This window comes from Halichoeres trimaculatus, unplaced genomic scaffold, assembly GCF_033239565.1.
Source record: "Halichoeres trimaculatus isolate MK-OKI-2021-1 unplaced genomic scaffold, fHalTri1.1 fHalTri1_scaffold_18, whole genome shotgun sequence".
NCBI lineage: Eukaryota > Metazoa > Chordata > Actinopteri > Labriformes > Labridae > Halichoeres > Halichoeres trimaculatus.
In genome coordinates, this window is record NW_027437196.1 from 1,089,824 (window position 1) to 1,110,598 (window position 20,775).

Sequence of the window (20,775 nt, forward strand, 5' to 3'; positions counted from 1 at the left end):
ATCAGAGACATCACGAGAGGCAGAGGAAGTCTTCACAGGCTTTATTTACGTCTCCTGGAGTGTGTGAGGTGTGTGTGTGCTCACCTTTTCCTCAGGATGCTGCTCCTCACATGGAGACACACACACTCACCTGTGCACCTGTGTGCCGGGCAGTAAAATGACCAAGTCAAGCTGCAGGCCTGGAAGTACTGCAGGCTATGCAAATACAGCCCACACACACACACACACACACACACACACACACGCACACACCTCACCTGTGACACCTTCATCACTCAATGTGTTCTCTGTTTTGACTCATAAGTTTTTTTACACTGTAAAAAATTACTGTAAATTAACAAAGAAATTTTAACGGTAAAATCTTGTTATGTTTAAATACAACGCTGTAAAAAATTTCACCGTAATACGACAAAATATTTACCGTTTTTTCACAGTGACATTTTTTACAGTGTATTTATCGTCATCGTTGCTCTGTAAACATTGTTTCTATCCCAGCTGTAGAGATGAGGTTACGTTGGAGCTTCAGATTTTAATGAGGTAATAAAAAACTCAGGCGTGTGATGATGACAGCGGAGGTTAATTTAACACACGTGTCCTGCTGTGAGATCAAATCATCCTTGGCAGGAAACTGAAAGCTGGAGGTCACATGTTTGAGAGAGCGTCTGTCAGAACAGAGGAGAAGTTTACAGACTCTCAACTTTTGCTGCATGAAATTCAATATTTACGCTGATGAAGTGAAGCTGAATGATGTAAACAACCTCTACAACAAGTTTCTGGACGTCTGAGTCACTGAGAGCTTCTTTCTGTGTCTTACATCAACATTTATCGGTGTCTGTTTACGTTCCTGACCTAAGTTTGGAGAAAACCCAGAATCAGACCAACACACTTCTTTCTAACAGTGCAGCTTAAAGCTAGAGCAGCTCTGATCTGAGTTCTTTAAACAGAGTCAAGTTTACCTGTTGAGCTCCTTTTTCTCATTCTTTGAATGAAGTTATGTAGTTGAACACTAGGTGGCAGCAGAGCTCTGTATGGCTCACTTTGTGAAAGTGAAGAGGAAAAGAACCAGGTGGAGGGAGAGAAATTGGACAAATGATAATTTTACTTAATTACCTAATGATTAATTGAGTCGTTAATCTACTTATCTCAAGTTTTCTGTCCAAGTTGCTCATTTTTTTTTAAATGAATGATTATATATTACATTAAGTGTGTATGTAAAGTTAAGTAGTTTGATTATTTTTTATTTCTGTATCTATATTAATATTAAATCTATAAAATTTGTTTGTCCGTTAATTACTGTGAATTTAAATTGTTGATTAATTTATGAGTTTATTCAGTTGTTAGAATACATTTCTTTCAATTTCACAATAATTGTAATTTATTTATTTATTTATTTTTATTTATTTATTCATTTGATAATTTATCTTTATAATCTATATTCACATACAATCTAAATCTATTATTTAATGTTAAATTTTAATGTATTGATTTTTATTAAGTTTTGCCCAAGTAATGTATTTATTCAAATTTATTATCATTAATTTTCTTAATTTTGATAAAATAGATCATAACAGTCTTACATTTTTTTTTAACTAATTCCTTTTCCAAACTCAAAACTACACAATTACAATAATTATCAAGACTCAATTTTCTTCATCTTTTTGCTTATTTATTTCTTCATTATTTTACATAAACTTATTTTTTTTTAAATCTCTTTTAGATCATTAATTTTTATTTTTTTGAATGTGATTTATTATTTTTTTATTTACCTTTGTAAAAGAATTGATAATTTATCATTATGTATTAAATCTATATTTCTAAATCTATTTAATTATTCACATATTCTATTTTATTATTCATTAATTTATGAACTATCAACTATATCTGTTATTTTTTGTGTGTCATAGATTACCTGCAGTACAAACCCCTGCAGTGACGCCCTCCGGTGCAGCAGGTGGCGGTATGCACCTTCCAACGTTAGGTTATGATCCGCTTTTATTTGACAGTCGCAGAAGAAGAAGAAGCCGGACGTTGTCGCAGAGTGCTGACGGTTCACTTTCATTCAGAAACCCAGAGATTTACCTCTGATCATTGATTCTTCCTCCGTGTTTGGAGTCAGACTCTCGGCTCTGAATGCGGTGATGACCGGATGAACGGATGAACGGATGAAGGGCTGACCGGAGACCTGAGGAGGACCGAGGCTGAGCGATGGAGGCTGCAGCGCTTCATTCACCGTGAGCTCGAGTCTGACCGCTCACCATGATCCCTGTGTCTCTGCTGGTGTTTGTGATGGCTGCTTGGTGTGCGGTCTACCTCACAGACACACTCCTCAAGGTGAGTTCATATTTACCTGTTAACACCTCATCTGTGTGAGTTTAAGGGGTCAGACAATAATCCACTCACAGAGCTGTAACCCCCCACTCCCCTCCTCTTATAACCCACAGCAGACACGTTTCAGTGTTTTTAACGAGTTAGATACTGTAAAGGAAACACAAACACACACATTTAGCTTTTCAGAGAAGGAGAAAACAATAAAACCTGAATCTGTCAGAGAAACTAAAACTGAAGCTGAGCTTTCAGATCCTGTGGAAACAGCTTCAGTGGTTAGAAACAAACAGAGTCTCTACAAGTTCATCAGTTCATCAGACAGACCTTATCTTTAAAAACTTCTAACACAACACAGTCTAACACAAAATACTAAAATGTAAATGTAAATGTTCTTTATTTGTACAGCCCTTTACAACAACCCTTTCGCTGAACCAAAGTGCTTTACAATAGTTGGAAGAAAGCAATAAATAAAACAATTAAAAACAAATAGAAGCAATAACAGCAATAAAAACAATAAAAGCAATGGAAATAATGAACACAAGAAGAGCAATTAAATACTAAAAAGCCTACTACTAAACAGAAATCAATAAAAATCCTCATGAAATAAAATAAAAGGAATAATCAATAAGACCCTGACCACCAATACAGAAAACTTTCAAAATAAAAGCCCCCCCACCCAAAAAAAATAAATAAAACAACCCAAGACCTGAGCTGAGAAAATAAAACTGAGGTTTTATTGAGGAAACAATGGAGGTTAATGTTCAATATTAAAATGAAACAGCCAAGATAAACACAGTGGATGTGATAAATAAGATAATAAAATGACAAAATGAAAGATAATAAATTAAAATCAACTTGCAAAAAAAAGGACATTAAATTAATAATCTACAAACTGTTAAAGCTCAGACATGGTAAAATTAAAACAAAAAAATTAAAACAAAGTGAATTATAAACTGAACAGTTATGACAAGTCCAATAATATTGGATAAAAAATCCTTAGTTAAAATTCAGAAAAAAAATACCATCACTTTGCCAAATTATTGCTTTTTAATAGTAAATAAGATCTATGGTATCTGGCTGGACTTGATCGTAATTGGTCAAAATTCTATAGCAACAGTCTGTTACTTGTCGGCAGCATAATAATAATAATAATAATAATAATAATATTGATAATAATAATAATAATAATAATAATGATAATAATAATAATATTGATAATAATAATAATAATAAAAATAATAATTATAATAATAATAATAATATTGATAATAATAATAATAATAATAGTGATAATAATAATAATGAAAATAAATACTAGTATTATAACATTTTCATATGAATCTACTTTTCAAAATAGGGATACAAAGTGCTTTGAAAAAAATAAAAGTAAAAGAGAAATATAAGGACAAGATTAAAACTACAGATATAAATGAAGAAAATTAAACAATATTAAAATAGAAATAAAAACAAAGATTAAAACAGATGAAATAAAAATAAAAAAGAAAAACCTCAGATAAACTGAACGTATGTTAACGGAGGTGACAGAAAGGAAAGAGATGAGAGCAGAAGATGTTAAAGACAAACTGTTAAATATCAGAGCTGGTGTCAGGTTTTCATCAGACGTCCTCCTCTCAGTCCTCAGTGACTCATCGGATCAGGTACGAGTCATGGCTGGCGAGTCGGGGGCTGATGCTGTCTCCGTTCCACGTGCGGTGGCAGACCACCATGTTCAACCGGCTGTTTGCTTACTGCGCCCGGATCAACCCCCAGGCTCAGCGCCTCTGGTGAGACCCGCTCTGAGCGTCATGTCAGCGACGTGTTCCAGCTTACACCCTCTGAAACAGGCATCACCGTGTTACTCTCCCTCTTCTTCCAGGTTCAACAGCGGTCTGGTGTTCGGGATCCTGTCCATGATGGGCTCCGTGGTTCTGCTGATCAGGACGCTCCAGCAGACGCTCGCTCAGATGACCACCAACAACCCCAAGATGGGGGGTCAGCAGGTCCTGCAGGTGGTGGTACGTACCTTTCTCACATGTGATTATTTCTCACAGGGCTGCACAGTTTAACATTTCAGTGTCATCATCATGAAGTGAGCATACACAATATTTATATCACAGGGTTATGTGAGTTATATTGAGTTTATGAAGCCTGTCTACGCCCAGTCACATCACTAACAGATCTAAATGAGCATCCATTGATTTATTTTACCACATTACATGCAGCAGCTTGCACAGTTAAAGCACTTTGTCTGTGCTCTGTCGTCTCACCTGCTGTTTTGGATCGCGTGGTGTGCAGCGTGAGTGGTGGAGCGACTGGGAGACAAGGAGATGTGGATGTGAGCAGAGCACAGCAGAGATTTTGACAATCTGTCAGTTTGCTTATAGTTCAAACCACTTCAGGTGCTTTATTTAACAATTAAGGTTTAAAGCTAACAGCCTTTACTTTCATAAGAGCCATTCAGCCTCAGCTCACCTGGGTTTAAGTTGTCCAGGAGCCACAAAATCTAGTTAAGATGTAGTGAATAATTATTGAAACAAGAAGTTATTTTAAAATTTATGAAATTTTACATGTGATGTCTGCAAAAATTGCAAAAATATTCAAAATTAGAAAAAATATTGATTTAATAATTTTTACAAAAAATTGCACAAAATTCCAAATTGCAAAAAATTTGAAATTGCAAAAATTGGGGAAATTTTTGCAATTTAGAAAATTTGCTAAAGATTTAAAATTGCAAATAATTTTGAAAAATTTGCAAAAATGCAAATATTTTTTAAATGTGAAGATTTTTCAAAATTGCACAAAACTTGAATTTCCAAATTTCTTTTTTTTTTTATTCAAAAACGTGCAAAAAAAGTTTCAAAAATTTGAATAAATTTTAAAATGTTGGTGAATACTTGAATTTCATAACATATATTAATGATATTACTCAACTTGTCATTTTAAGTTGCTTAATGTGAGAAGGATTATTTTAAGGAAATATCAGATCAATTTAAAATTTTGAAATTTAATTTGAAATATTAAAAATTTGCCAAAATTTCAAAAATGCAAATATTTATAAATGTGAAAATTTTTCAAAAATTGCACAAAATTTTGAGTTTATAAAAAAGATGCAATTTTTTTTTTGAAATTCAAAAACTTGCAAAAAAAGTTAAAAAAAATTTGAATAAATTTTAAAATTTTGGTTAATACTTGAATTTTATAACATATATTAATAATATTACTCAACTTGTCATTTTTAGTTGCTTAATGTGAGAAGAATTATTTTTAGGAAATATCAGATCAATTTAAAATTTTGAAATTTAATTTAAAATTAAAAAAAAAATGCTTAAATTTCAAAAATGCAAATATTTTTTAAATGTGAAAATTTTTTCAAAAATTGCACAAAATTTGAATTTCCAAATTTTTTTTTTAAAATCCAAAATTCAAGAACTTGCAAAAAAAAAGTATTAAAAATTTGCAAAATTTGCAAAAATTGTGAAATTCTAAAATTTTTGATGGAAACTTGAATTTGAAAACATATACTGATAATATTGCTTAACTCATCATTTCTAGTTGCTTAATGTGAGAAGAATCACTTTAAGGAAATATCACAGATCATTATAAATAACTAACAGATATCAACATAATAAAGACTCTCTGCCAACATATCAGAGTTTACAGAGGCATTCAGCTGAGAGTCTGTTTCCATCATTTCAGGGAGATTTCAGCTGAACCGAGTGAAGCTGTAAACTTAATAAATATGTCAGTAAATATCACAGGAAACACAAATATCACATCATTTTATTCCTAATATCATGCAGCCCGGATTCTCACATTGATCTCTCTCTGTCAGCTGCTGTACGGAGTGAATTTCCCCTTTAACCATCATTAAATCTGATCTTTAATTCATGCTTTGTTAGACTCTGTTGTGTAAAGCCACTCGGTGAAATGAGTTTTTGTTTGGTCCTGTGTCTCTAACAGGTTTTTGGTTGAAACGTCCTTGAAAAGTTCACACAGAGCGAGCGATATTCAAATGAAGGGGCAGAAAAATGACCCTCATTACGTGGAGGGCTCTTGTTGAGCATTTTTGCCGTCCACTCTCCGCTCATCGAGGTGTCAAATAGCTGCGTGTTAATGTGAGCTCTATCCCCGGTGGAGCGCCGTGGGTGATTCATGGGAGGCTATTAGTCGGCCATTTATAAGCCGCTATTCATCAGGGAGCTGCAGAAAACGCAGCACACGGCCAAGTGTGGGAGGAAAGTGCCGACCACAGAGAAAACAAGAGGTTTGGTTTAATAAGAGGAGGGAGAGGAAAGAGGAGAGGAAGGAGACGCTCCTCTGTAATGGAGATCTTATTTCACTGCTCCCGTCAGAGAGGTTTATAAAACACAAAAACAGGAAACCAGCTGCAGTCTGTCTCAGCGTGATCCATCAGCGTCCCTCCTTCACTCACAGTCAGGTGTCGCTCTTCTTTCAGGTCCCAGGTGTCAACCTACCCACCAGTCAGCTGGCCTACTTCTTCACCGCCCTGCTCGTCAGCGGAGTCATACACGAGCTCGGCCACGCGGTGGCAGCACTGAGGTAATCCACCAAAACACACACAGAGGGACAGAGACAGAGATGATTACACTTTTATTAACACTCTAAAAAAAGAAAATTAAAACATGTGACTATATTATACTTTGTGATCCGCCAAGAAACTGCAGATGTAAATCAGCTGTAAGCTAACTCTGGTACTATGCATCAAATGGTGACATTAACGTTAAATATTTTACATGGTTCCTATATGAATTAAATAATTTAATTAGATAAAACAATTAAAAGAAATAAAATGAAATGAAATAAAAAATAATTAAATGATATAATTTAATATGATAAAATAAAATAAGATTAAATTAAATGATTAAATAAAATAAAATGAAAAAAATAATAATAACATTGAATTAAATTAGATTAAACTAAATTAAAAATAAAATAAAAGGAAATGAAATAAAAATAAAATAATTACATTGAATTTGATTAAATTAAATTTAATTAAATTTAATGAAATTTACTTTAATAATAAAATTAAATTAAAAAATGAAATAAAAGTAAATAATTGAATTAAATTAAATTATTAAATTATACTGAATCAAATTATATTAAATTGAATTAAATTAAAAATTAAATTATTGAATATGCAGAGGTCTGCAACCTTTACTTTGGCAGGAGCCATTTTTCTCCTCAGCTCACCTGGATTAAAGTCATTCAGGAGCCACAAAATCTACTTTATCTTCACAATAAAAACTTTAGAGTGTGTAAAATTCTAAATATAGTTTAAACCAGTGAATAATTATCTAAACAAGACGTTATTTTGAAATTTATGAAATTGTGTGTGTGTTGTCTTGCAAAAATTGCAAGAAAATAACTAAAATTTCCAAAATGGAAAAAAATTTGAAATGATAATTTTTTTCTTCAAGCGGCACAAAATGCAATTTTTATTTCAGAGGTTTGGAAAAATGTTGATTTTGAATTTTCAAAAATTTGTCTTTTTTTCATAATTTTGCGATATATATATATATATATATATATATATATATATATATATATATATATATATATATATATATATATATATATATAAAATTATTAATTTACTAAAAGTTTAAAACTTCTGAAAAAAAAAAAAAAATCGATAACTAATATCAAGATATCTAGATAAAGTGGTAAACTCTAAATTGGTTCGGAAAAATGTTTTTTTAGGATATCAACTAGCATCGAAACTGAAGTCTGCATTAAAATAATTTTGATTAACGTTTATCAAACTTTCTTTTCTTTGTTTTTAAACTCTGTATGTGACTCTCCTCTCTGTGTTTTCAGGGAGCAGGTGCGAGTGAACGGCTTCGGCATGTTCGTGTTCGTGGTTTATCCCGGTGCGTTCGTGGATCTCTTCACCACACACCTCAACCTGGTCTCCCCGGTCCAGCAGCTCCGCATCTTCTGTGCTGGTGAGACTTTTCATTTCCCAGAGCTCCCATCGCTCCCATCGCTGTGTCAGACACAGATTATAATCCTGATCCCAGTTTAATCAGAGGTATTTGTTGAACGCCGGCCTCTGTTCTTCCTCTGAAGGTCACCCTCAGCTCTGTGAACAGCTCTCAGCTGCTTCACATCAAATCACTCCACTCCTCCATGAAGGAGATTAGCTTTTAATGAAGCTGCCAGTTACTGACGCGTGAACGAGCCCATGAACGTCTCCTACGGTGGCCTGTAGGGGACATCAGTGGGAGCCGGTTACCGTCTGATTGTTTTTGACGTTGTTTGGTCAAGAAGAAAAGAGCGGAGAGGCTTTTTGAGCAGACGAGAAAATAACGACGGAGGAATAAAGTTTCATGAAGCTGATGATAAGAAGGAGAAGGACAGAGACTCTGATCATATCAGGAGAAATCCTCTGTCACAGGTTTTTACTGAAGTCTGCTGAAATGTGGTCAGAGCGCCTCCTGGAGGCAGTGAGGAGTCATGTTTGTGCGACATTTGGTGTAAAATTTGTAAAAAGTTGAAGTTATTAAAAAGTTTTTTTCATATTTTCCCTCTACTACAGCCCGAGCAGAGAAATGTTTGATCTCTGATTCTCTAACAGTGACGCTAATGTCAACAGGCGCTATCCCCTCAGCTATGTATGACCAAGTGTTAGCGTCACATTAGCTGCAACACAGGGAGTGAAGGGCTGAAACACAAGCTAAAGGCTAAAACATGGGCTAATAGCTAAAAATGAGCTAAAGGCTAATACACAGGGTTAGGAGTTAAACACAAGAAAAAACACAGGCTAGAGACTGGAACACAGGTTAAAGCTTGAGGATGAGCTAAAAGCAAAAAAAAAATGCTAAAAGCTAAAACAAGGGCTAAAAGCTAAAACAAATGGTAAAGGTTAATACACAGGCTAAAAGCTAAAACATAGGCTAAAGGCGTATGCACAGGCTCAAAGCTAAACATGGGCTAAAGGCGTATGCACAGGCTAAAAGCTAATACATAGGCTAATAGCTATAACACAGGCTAAAAGCTATAACACCGGCTAAAAGCTAATACATAGGCTAAAAGCTATAACACAGGCTAAAAGCTATAACACAGGCTAAAAGCTAATACATAGGCTAAAAGCTATAACACAGGCTAAAAGCTATAACACAGGCTAAAAGCTAATACATAGGCTAAGAGCTATAACACAGGCTAAAAGCTATAACACAGGCTAAAAGCTAATACATAGGCTAAAAGCTATAACACAGGCTAAAAGCTATAACACAGGCTAAAAGCTATAACACAGACTAAAAGCTAATACATAGGCTTAAAGCTAAAACACAGGTAAAAAGCTAATTCATAGGCTTAAGACTAAAACACAGGCTAAAAAAACAAAAACATGCGCTTAAAGCTAAAACACAGGCCAAAGGCTAATGCATGGGATAAAGCTAAAACACAGGCTTGAAGCTAATACATTGGGCTAAAGCTCAAACATTGGGCTAAAGCTCAAACATTGGCTAAAAGCTAATTCATGAGCCAGAGGCTAAAACATGGGCTAAGGGCATAAAAACAGGCTTAAAGCTAGTTCATGAGCTAAAGGCTAAAAAACAGGCTGAAAGCTCAAACATGTGCTTAAAGCTTAAACACAGGCTAAAGGCTAAAGGTTAAAACACTTGCTAAAGGCTAAAGGCTAAAGGTTAAAACACTTGCTAAAGGCTAAAGCACAAAAAAGTAGAGTTAAAAAGAAGATCTGATCTGTATTTATTTCCAAAACGAACACACTCCTGGTTTAGAGTCACGTCTTCAGCACAGTGTGTTTGAGACTCTGGGCCAATAGGGGGCGCTTCAGTCCAGATAAAACTCATTTTTCCTCACAGTCTCTTTAGCAGGAGTGAAAGTGTTTTTCGGTGAGTTTGTCTGAGGTCAGACAAACTGAGCAATTTACCAATATACATAATATACTTAATACCTACGTACTAAACATACCAGAAAGAGCGACCATCTCATCTTTACAGCAAAAAAAGAAAATTAACTAAGCGTGTGTCCTGTCATTTAGGATAAATTGTCTTATTTCCAGAGTCACTGGAAAGATCCATAAAAATCTTTTATTTCGAGTTATTAAAGGTCAAACATGACGCCTCTGCTGCTTGCCTCTTTTAAGGCTTTTAAACCCATCAGAACACAGGCTGCGCTCTCATTTTCAAGTGCTCTTTAAATTACCGTAAATACACAACCATTTGGGCAAGAAAGAAACTGTAAACAGCTCCTTAAAGAAGAAGAGGTGAGCTTTACGGTGACTTCAGGAGTGTAACTCAGGAATCCACCTGACATTTCGATCCAAACACAGTCAATAACTGATGCAAGCTGTTCTCATTACCGTAACTCTTCAAGTATGTGGGCAACAAAAAACATCAAGCAGCTCCTGAAAGAAGAGGAGATGAGGTTTCTGGGCGTGATCTGACTCTTTGGAGGGTCAAACAGCAAACTGAGGTTGTTTTCAGACTCTGAGCTCCTGCAGCCATTAGGGGGCAGCACAGAGCTGCTCTAAACCTCTGAACCTCTGAACCATCCCTGTCTCAAACTGGAAAACATTTTCCTCAAAGCTTTCCACAACTTCATACGACGAGTGAATAACTGGGTCTGTCTGCAGGCTGCCAACCCTGACGTCCAATCAGGTCACATGACAAACCAGGCTCAGAGAGAGGGGCGCTGCTCCCATCGGGGGGCGGTGACATAACATCACGCTGGGTTTATTTACCCGTCTGTCTCTCTGCGTCTGTCTGTCCTCAGCAGAGGAGGAGACGCTCTGAACGCAGGGGTTCCTCACATAACCTGTTTATTATTTAATCCAGCAGAGACAGGTGACGCAACCTGAGCACCTCCTCTGGACGTCACGAAGGAGGAGATCTGTGCACCTCCTCTGGACGTCACGAAGGAGGAGATCTGAGCACCTCCTCTGGACGTCTGTGTGTGTGTTTTCACTCTGACAAAGGAACCAGCTCCTTGTTTCTCCTCCTCTGACCTCCTGCTGGCTCCTGTTGCTCCTCCGTGTGTTTCAGGAAAATGAGACTGTGTGACCTGGAGTGGCAGTGAAAACTCTCCCTCTGTGGTTTCTGGTGACCGTGTTCCTCCTGCGTGTTTAAAATGGTATAGGAGGTTATTCTTAGCAGGCTGTGGTTCGCCGCGCCATGGTACAGACCAGATTTATGGAAAACATTCAGAGTCCAGCAGTCTGAAGAGAGGATCCAGAGTCCAGATCACAGTCAGGGTCTGACTGTCAGGTTTTCATGTTTCCTGCTTTAACCCTGTGAACAGCAGGCCTCGTATACCAACTACACTGATCCACACTGATCCAGTTTACCTTAACTTGAGAGACATCTGTTCATTCACGTACATTTCTGTACCCTCTGTGCTCAGATTAAGGTTTAAAGTAGATGATAAAGCTATAATGAGGTCAGAGATGTAACCTTCAGAGATTAAAGATGGGTGTTACTGAAATAAATTCATGATAAAAAGTTGAAACTGTGAGTTAAATGTCGTAAATTAACAATTTTTAACATCTTATTATATCAGGACTTAAAGCTGGTAACACTTGGACCTAAATCTAGTAACATAAGAACTTTAATCTTGTGACAATGCTCCTTTAATCTCCGGGACTTTAATTTTGTTACATAACACATTTAATCTTGAAGCAAACCAGTTTTAATCTCTTAACATAAGGACTTCAGTTTTGTAATATCAGGATTTTAATCTGGTAATGTTATGATTTTAATCTCCTGACATCCTGATTTAAATAAAAAAAACACTGCAACTCTAATTCGTAATAAAACGACTTTAATCTGTTTTCACTTGGACTTTAATCTTGTGACTGCGCAGCTTTGATTTTGTAATATCAGGATTTTAATATAGTAACACTAAAACTTTAATCTGGTTATATTAGAACTCCAAACTCGTCCACTGGGATTATAATCTCGTAATATCAGGATTTAAATCTGGTAACAAGGATGTTAATCTGGTTGCACTGTAATTCTAATCTCTTTATATTAGAACTTTAAACTTGTTATACTTGTACTTAATCTAGTTAAAAAAGGACTTTAATCCGGCAACACTATGACTTCAATCTGGTTACATTAGAGCTGTAATCTCGTACACTGTGACTGTAATCTGGTAACATTAATTGGTAATTTTGTGACACTACCACTTCTTCTATTAACACTGGCTTTAATTTTGTTACATAACAAGTTTAATCTTGAAGCATTACAAATTTAATCTCACATTATTGGGCTTTAATCTGGTTTTATTAGGACTTTGATTTTGTGACACTGTGACTTTAAACTTGTTTACATGAACACTTCACTCTTGTTCCATAAAGAGTTTTGTTTCCTTCCATTCAGAAATCGTCCTAACAAAATTACGACTTTAAAGTTTTAGCATTGCGACTTTATTCCTGAAATATTTATTCTTAATCTGTGTCCCTAATCTGCTGCTGTACATACTCAGTCATTCTAAAGCTTCTTCATGTTTGACTCTTTCTGTTTTTTCTCTCTCCAGGAGTTTGGCATAACTTCGTCCTGTGCGTGGCGGCGTTGGCCATCCTCTTCCTGCTTCCTGTTTTTCTTTTTCCCATGTACTACACCGGAGCCGGGGCGCTGGTCACCGAGGTGGTCCAGGTCAGACCGTCAGGGTTTTTAAAACTATAATCATGTTGAACAGTATTTGATGTGTCTCGCCTTTTAAAGCTCCTGTTTGTGTTGACTTTGGCGCCCCCTGTGGACACTGGGCGTTTTCCTGCAGATCATAAAGAGACATTGCTCTTACTGTCAGTTAATTTTTAAATATGATTTCCTGGTTAATATTTCTTAGTTTATCTACAGACGGTTGTTGGTTCAGGAGTCGCTGCGGCGCTCACACTGTTTTCTCTCTCTGTGCGTTTGGAGCAGGGCTCTGCAGCTGACGGTCCTCGGGGTCTGTCAGTCGGGGACATCGTGACGGGGCTGGAGGACTGTCCCGTCAGGGGGGTGGAGGACTGGAGCAGCTGCCTGTCCCGCCTCTCTCACACCCCGCAGACCGGGTACTGCGTCCCCGTCTCCAGCCTACAGCCCAGCTGGGCCCACGGCCGAGGTGAGGGTCCAGGGAGGGCGCAGAGCTTCAGACCAGCAGAGTTTTTTAAGTCTTGATTATGGTTACAATCTCCAGTACAGAATATGAATTATTCTATTTTTTTATACAGTTGAGAAGCCTATTATTCTTTGTTTGAAATAGTATTTTTAATGTTTTGAAGTTTACAATATCTAAGAATTTCAAGGTGCAAGACTCTGTAAATTATTAATTTGTAGTTTCACGATAGGGAGATTTATTATTCTAATAACTCTTTCCTGGAGTTGAATTATAGGATCTATAAATGTTATATATGTATTCCCCCAAAACTCAACACAGTATGACATTTATGGCATCATAAGAGAGAAATACAATAAATGCAGACATATCTAATTCAACATATTGCTTGTTTTATAAATAATACCAACAGAATTAAATTTATTTCTTCAATTTTTTTTATACATTCTATATTTGGCTTCCAACTTAGTTTATGATCTTAAATGACTCCCAAGAATTTAGTTTCACATACTCTTTTAGTTTCAATTCCATTAAGTATTAATTTTATTTATTTTATTTTATTATAATTTTATTATTTTATTTTTATTAAGTCCAAACAATATGGAGGACTAGAAGTGCCAAAATAAAATATATAAAAATAGATAACTAAATAAATGATTAAATAGTTAAATAAATAAATAATTTTATTTGAAAAAATTATCAATTTGGTGTTACATAAGACAAATTTCCTTTTAAATAATTAGATACACATTTAATTAATTTTTTAGATATTAAGTAACACATTTATAAATTAATGAAAATATATTTCTATTTAATTATTGATTCATTTGATTATTTAATTATATAGTTATTTCTTTATTTAATCCTTACATTAAATATTTTTCTTAAATTTTAATTATTTCAATAATTACCTTTTATATTAATTTATGTATTTAATTTATGTATTTAATTTTGTCACTTTATTTTATATTCATTTTTATTAAGTCCAAACAATTTTGAGGACTAAAAGTGCCAAAATAAAATATATAGAAATAGATAACCAAATAAATATTTAAATAGTTAAATAGATTAATAATTTTGTTTGAAAAAATTATCAATGTGGTGTTAGATTAGATACACATTTAATTAATTATTTAAATATTTAATAACACATTTATTGAATTAATTAAAATATATTTTTATTTAATTATTAATTTATTTAATCTTTGTATTTAATACTTTTTGACAATTTTTTTTTTTTTTAATAGTTACTTTTTAAATTTATTTATGTATTTAATTTTAGCAGTTTCAGTCCTCCATACAACACCACCCAACACTATATATTTGGTTTTTTATTCATTTGAATATTTAATATTTATATCAAACTTTTCTTTTAATATGATCAGCTCCTTTTTACTGTTGCAAAATTTTTTTTTATGTGCCATCTGCAAAAATTACAAATTTCAACTTATTAAATATTTCACAAGTATCAAATATAATTTAAATGAAGTGTAAATAACTTGGGTCCCAGAACTGATCCTTGTGGAACACCACAAGTTCCACTTCTAGAATATTCTAGAACGTTTTGTTCATTTTTACATTTAGAATCATTTTGTTTGAATAACTTCTCCTCCAGCTTAGTGTCGCACCTCTTTTCCATAACGCTCCAGTTTCTGCAGCAGTAGGGGATGATACGGCGTGTGTTAGAGATGTGACGTTAGTGAGATGGTCAGGGTGTGTGTCAGGGTTTGAATAAGTCATGTGACCGTGTGTGAGAGCGCGCTCTGAGGTTGTGATGACGTCAGAGGACTCGGCGGGATCATAACGTGTGTGACGGTCTGTTCTCTGTAATCAGCGCAGAGCTCCTCGCTGACATCAGTCTGTGTTTGTCTGATTAGACCTGCTGTGTTCTCGCTGATCTAATAAACTCTCTGACTCTCCTGTATCTCTTTTATCTCCTTTGTCTCTTTTATCTCTTTTATCTCCCTCCAGCTTTCAAGCGTTTGGACGGGACGATGGACTGCTGCAGCAACAACAGCCTGACAGATCTCTGCTTCTCCTACATGAGCCCGCAGGGCAGGAAGGACAGAGAGGTGACACACACACACACACACACACACACACACACACACACACACGCTCAGGCTGGGGTTTTTTGTGACTGCAGCATCATGTGAGCAGATCTCAGACAGTGGAGTGTATTTTTATTTCTTCCTTTATTTAATTCTTGTTATTTTCCTCTTGCTGCGATCACGAGCTCGGGGCACAGAAACACTTTTAATTCATTTACTGAGAACAGTCGTTCAACTTTTCATTCCTCGTTAAAGAGACAGAAAATAAGCTGCTCTGTGATTTCATTTCTTTATCTCCTGCACTGAACATTTAGTGCTCTTTAAAACGGATTAAGGTCCTGATAAAAAGGATGTTGTTGTTCCCTGGAAATAAAAGTTTGTTAAACTATTAAAAACTGTTTTCAATCACAGGAGAGAAAAATCTACTTGTTTGTTTGTTTTGTTGGATCATGTTTGTCTTGTAAAAAGTGAAGTTTGTTTGCAGCACACTGAACTCCTCCGCGTCTCCTCCTTGTGTCTCCTCTGTGTGATCTCAGTACGCCTGCATGCCCGTGAGAAAGATGGTGACGGGGACACAAGTGTGCAGAACCAGTGACGACTGCGCCGCTCACTCCCACTCCGCCGCCAGCATCTGCGTCACGCCGTCTCTGGAGAACCAGACCCGCTTCATCCGAGTCACACACCCGCCCAACACACACATGCTGTTTGTGGGGTATCCGCCTCACCTGCAGTACGCAGGTACACGCAGAGTGATGACACGTAGGAGGTGTTTGTTGTTTAATCTGACTGACTGATTCATAAAACCTGTCGTCTCTTTTCTCAGTGAGCCTCACAAACTTCATCCCTCGCCTCGGCTTCCTCAACCTGGACCTGCCCGTCTTCCTGGAAACCTTCTGCAAGTATCCTTTCTCATGAAAAGCCCTCCAGACGTAATCAGATGATGGATGCTGGAGCTGCTGGCTGCAGAAATGTGACCGCTCTGTCAAAGTCGTTACATCAGAACAAACGATGTTGTTCTTTAAAGGACAGGAGTCTAATTCATGGCCTCGGTGGATAGAGAGCCGTCTGAGCTGAACGCTTCCTCCAGAGAGGGGTCAGCTCTGATTGGCCCACACACATATTCTAATGTCTGTTATTTCCCAGGCTCCTTTCCAGCATCCAATCATTTGGCCCCGCAGTCAAGAGGCACTTCTCCCGTCTGATGAGCGCCTGTCCGAGCTGCATCCGCTGAGTCAAACCCGTCATTGCTCAGAAACGCAGACGTTCCTGATTGAAGTTCTCAAACTTTGGGTCCTTTTGTGCAACTTTCCAGCGTTTTACTTTCTTCCTTTCATGATAAAAGTTGATGTTTGGGGACCCCCGAAAAACATTATTTACTTCTATAGACACAGTAAATGGCTGTAATTGAGTTGACGTCTATAGATTTCAAAGGCATTTCAATTGTCTAAAATTTTTCAAATTTTTGGTACTTTAAAATTGTTTGAAATTTTTGTAGTTTTTTAAAATTTCAAATTGTTCTAGTTTTGCAAGTTTTTGAATTTTTTACGTTAGTTTTTAAAAAATTTAAAATATATATATATTTTTTGGCTAACTTCTGAATTAAAAATTTTTGCAAGTTTTTAAAAATTCCTTTTTTTAAACTTTTTTTTGTAAGTTTGTTAAAAATTTGACATTTAATATTTTTTATGTTCATTTTTGAAAATTTTAGAATATCAAAAAAATTGGCTAACTTCTGAAAACAAAATTTTTGCAAGTTTTTGAAAAGTCCTTTTTTTTAAACTTTTTTTCTTGCAAGTTTGTTAAAAACTTTACATTTAATATATATATATATATATATATATATATATATATATATATATATATATATATATATATATATATATATATATATATATATTTTTTTTTTTTTTGTTTGTTTTTTTGTGTGTGTTTTAAAAATGTTTGAAATTGTTTTATATATATTAAGCTTTAATTTTTTGGTAAATTTAGCACATTTTTTTAAAGTTCCATTTTTTGAGATTTTTGAAAAGTTTTTATTCACATTTTTCAACATTTGTGCATTTTTTTTGTTCAAATTTTTTTTAAATATTTCATTTTTTTCCAGCTTTACAAAATTTCATAGAATAAAAAGAAACTAAGACATCACATGTACAAATTCAAAAATTGAAAAACCTTTTAGTTTAGATTACCTTTGCTAAATTTAGGTACATATAGAATTTTATTCCCTTTTTGTCTTAATTGTGAAAATGGTATTGAGGTATGGAGCCAGACCATAAATCAGCAGATAAGAACTAACTTGATTTTTAGTGTCCCTTTCAAGCCCATACTGCACCCGACCAGCAGGGGGAGCTCTAATCCAGTGAGATTTGAAGATGAACTGACGAGAGTTGTTTGATCCATGTTTTCCTTTAACCCTCCGCCCCCTCAGGTATCTGGTCTCCCTCTCCGGCGCGTTAGCCGTCGTGAACTCCGTCCCATGTTTCGCTCTGGACGGTCAGTGGATGATGAACGCTCTGCTGGAGGCCACGCTGGTTTCCGTGGTGACGGATCGTCAGAAGCGAGAGCTGATTGGTTTCTTCCTGCTGCTGGCGGGCAGCGCTCTGCTGGCAGCTAACGTGGCTCTGGGCCTGTGGATGGTCACTGCGCGGTAACATCCTGTCAGAGCAAAAACCAAAAGACTGGAACTGTTCGGGGACTGAGGCTGCTCTCTGCGGACGTGTCTGACACGTGTGGAGACTGTGAACAAACAGGGTCTGCAGCACGGCTCACTTTGAGACCTGCCTCTGAGGCTTTGCTGGACCTCCAGGAGAAATGACCACGACCTTCTTCCACCTTGATGCCACCATCTGCTCGAAGCACATCCTCAAGTATAACGATGCACTTCCTGTAAAGCACTGCAGACTGTTTACAAAGACCACACTATCTTTCCAAATACTCACCTCCGTGCTGTGTTTGAATGAAACTTTATCACTTAGTGACGGTTGGAGACCAAAACGCCATATTTACAAACTGTCTGTGTCGGTTCATGTGCTGCAGAATGAACAAACCAAGACGAATATCAAAAAGCCTTCACGACATCAGCGAATGCCGGACGATACCTTAACCCTCGACTCCGAATCACTGTTATGAAAACAATGCTACCTATTATTCACGTGGGAAAGAAACGCCTCCTTGTTACCAAATACACAAGATATACCAACCAATAAAAGGATTCCTGTTGTCTCAACATTTTAACGCCGTCTGTACGAGTTTATTCAGAGCTTAGTTAAGAGCTTCCTGTTGAGCTGTTTGCTTTTTTAATGGAAGTCACTGAAACTTGACTGATTAGTCAGTTCCAAAACTACACGTAGAAAATAACTAAATTTTGATTTCAACAAAAATTTGAACTGTAATATCCTGTCATGTTTAAATACATAACAGGAAAATTTCTCTGTTAAATAACCATAAAATCCTGCCTACCCTGCTGTCAGTATTTTATGGTTATTTTATAGAAAAGTAGTTTTCGCTGTGATGGTCTTTGTAACCATGAGTGAGGAGGGAACACAATGGATATGAGATTGAGATTACATTGACGTAGACTGTCTGTGCTCTACATGGCATCTACAAACAGGCTGTCTGTGCTTCACATGCCGTGTACCAGCTGTTTATGCTTTACATGGCACAGTTTGGTTGTCTGTACCTCACATGGCGAGGACCGTCAGTCTGTGTGTCTTTATTTTATCCATTGTTTTTAATTAATTTCTGTCTGTTTTGTTTTGTTTATTTGTGTACAGCACTTTGTTTCAGCTGTGGTTGTTTTTAAAGTGCTTTATAAATAAAGATGAGTTCAGTTGAGTTGTGCTCCATATGGCATGGACCGGCTGACTGTACCCCATATAGCATGAACTGGCTGTCTGTGCTTCACATGGCACAGACCGGTTGTCCATAGGCCACATAGCATGGACTTACTGAGCGCAATTGCACAGACCAACTGTCTCTGCTCCACATGGTATGTGCTTCACATGGCACGGACAGGTTGTCTGTACGTCACATGACACGGACCATGTGCCTGATGATTGTACCAGTGTGTTGGCCAACTTTAAAATGGATAAAAAATATAACTGGGCAGTATTTTGATTAGAGCAGGGACAGTCTGTGCCACCTACAGTCTAACATCTCAACGCACAGGAGGGTCTCATATCCACTGTGTTCCCTCCACACTCACGGTTTCAAACCACCATCACTACAAAAATGACTTTACTGGCAGCAGAGTTGTCAGTATTTTACTGTTTTTTAACATTTATGTCCCCTTGTTAAGTTTGACGCCTCAGACACCTTCCGTTAACTTGTCTCACTTGTAGTTTGTGATGTCTAACAGTTCACAGAAAAAAAAAAAAAGACTTTCTGGACTTGGACAGGTTTTAATTTCACGTCTGTGAAACATGCAGAAGGTGTGATCCTCCTCCAGGAGACGGCACCTTTCTAATTACACCATCCCAGCACGTTGGCACATTGTCTCCCTCTGACGCTGAGACAAAAGCTCAGAGACACTTTTAGTAACAGCTCCTGACCCTCTGCTAATGCCGTGTTTTCACAGAGTCATGCTGTGATTATTTTCCCTGAGTGTGGGAGTGGGAGAGATGACACATTGTAATTTGAAAGGGTGTTTCCCACAGACGTAAATACAGAAAGGCCTTCAGAGGTGTGTTTACTGAGGATGAGCAGACGTGTCTGTCAGCAGATTCAAACCGTTGCCTCTTTCTCAGCTTTATCTGTGAGCGATTAGGACACAACGCAGAGAGATCACAACCTGTCGAAGACAGAGTGTAGTGCTGGGCCGTGAATGTATGTTTGTGTTCAGATAAAAACTTTAAAGGCAGTTTTTCATCCCTAATCTAAGCTGGAAGATTACTAATGTGTCCTTGCATGTGTTGTTTCTGTTGCTTATCTCCTGCTAATGACAGCCCGGAGGGATGTTAGAGAAAACAGACACGGGGGACGTCTGAGAGGGGGAGGAGGGAGCAGAAAGAGGGCATGCTGTATCTGTCTGCTTGGTTTTGAGGGATCGTACTTTAGGTCAGCTCTGTGACCTCCGTCAGAGTGATGGAGCTGGTCAGGGCCAAAAAGCAGAGAAGTGTTTGTGTTGCTCAAGAAATGTTCGAATCCATCAAATCTTTTCTTCTTGGAACCATAAATTTGTTAAGGAATATTCTGAAACTATCCAGATATGTTGATGGCAGAGGAAGAAAATACTGTAGGATTCATCCTCTGGTGATCAAAATTTCTCACTTTGATGTTAATAAGTCAACCTGATGAAGAAAATCTGGTTTTAAAT

At 36.5% G+C, this 20,775-nt stretch overlaps 1 protein-coding gene across 1 annotated transcript; it reads left to right on the plus strand.

Annotated features, from left to right (window-relative positions):
* The first annotated feature begins 2,006 nt into the window (after positions 1–2,006).
* mbtps2 (membrane-bound transcription factor peptidase, site 2) lies at positions 2,007–19,001 on the plus strand. The gene is made up of 11 exons (XM_074693479.1): positions 2,007–2,331; positions 3,961–4,109; positions 4,202–4,340; positions 6,782–6,885; positions 8,164–8,291; positions 12,847–12,965; positions 13,236–13,416; positions 15,382–15,482; positions 15,998–16,199; positions 16,285–16,360; positions 17,890–19,001. Exons 1-11 carry the CDS (start codon positions 2,257–2,259, stop codon positions 18,110–18,112), a joined length of 1,497 nt encoding a protein of 498 aa, XP_074549580.1. The 5' UTR covers positions 2,007–2,256; the 3' UTR covers positions 18,113–19,001.
* Positions 19,002–20,775: the final 1,774 nt, after the last annotated feature.

Excerpts from the sequence above, each read along its gene's own strand:
- mbtps2 (XM_074693479.1), top strand. The coding sequence starts at position 2,257 with ATGATCCCTGTGTCTCTGCTGGTGTTTGTGATGGCTGCTTGGTGTGCG. Across the intron at positions 6,886-8,163 it reads CACGCGGTGGCAGCACTGAG|GGAGCAGGTGCGAGTGAACG; the intron begins GTAATCCACCAA and ends CTGTGTTTTCAG. Across the intron at positions 15,483-15,997 it reads AGGGCAGGAAGGACAGAGAG|TACGCCTGCATGCCCGTGAG; the intron begins GTGACACACACA and ends GTGTGATCTCAG.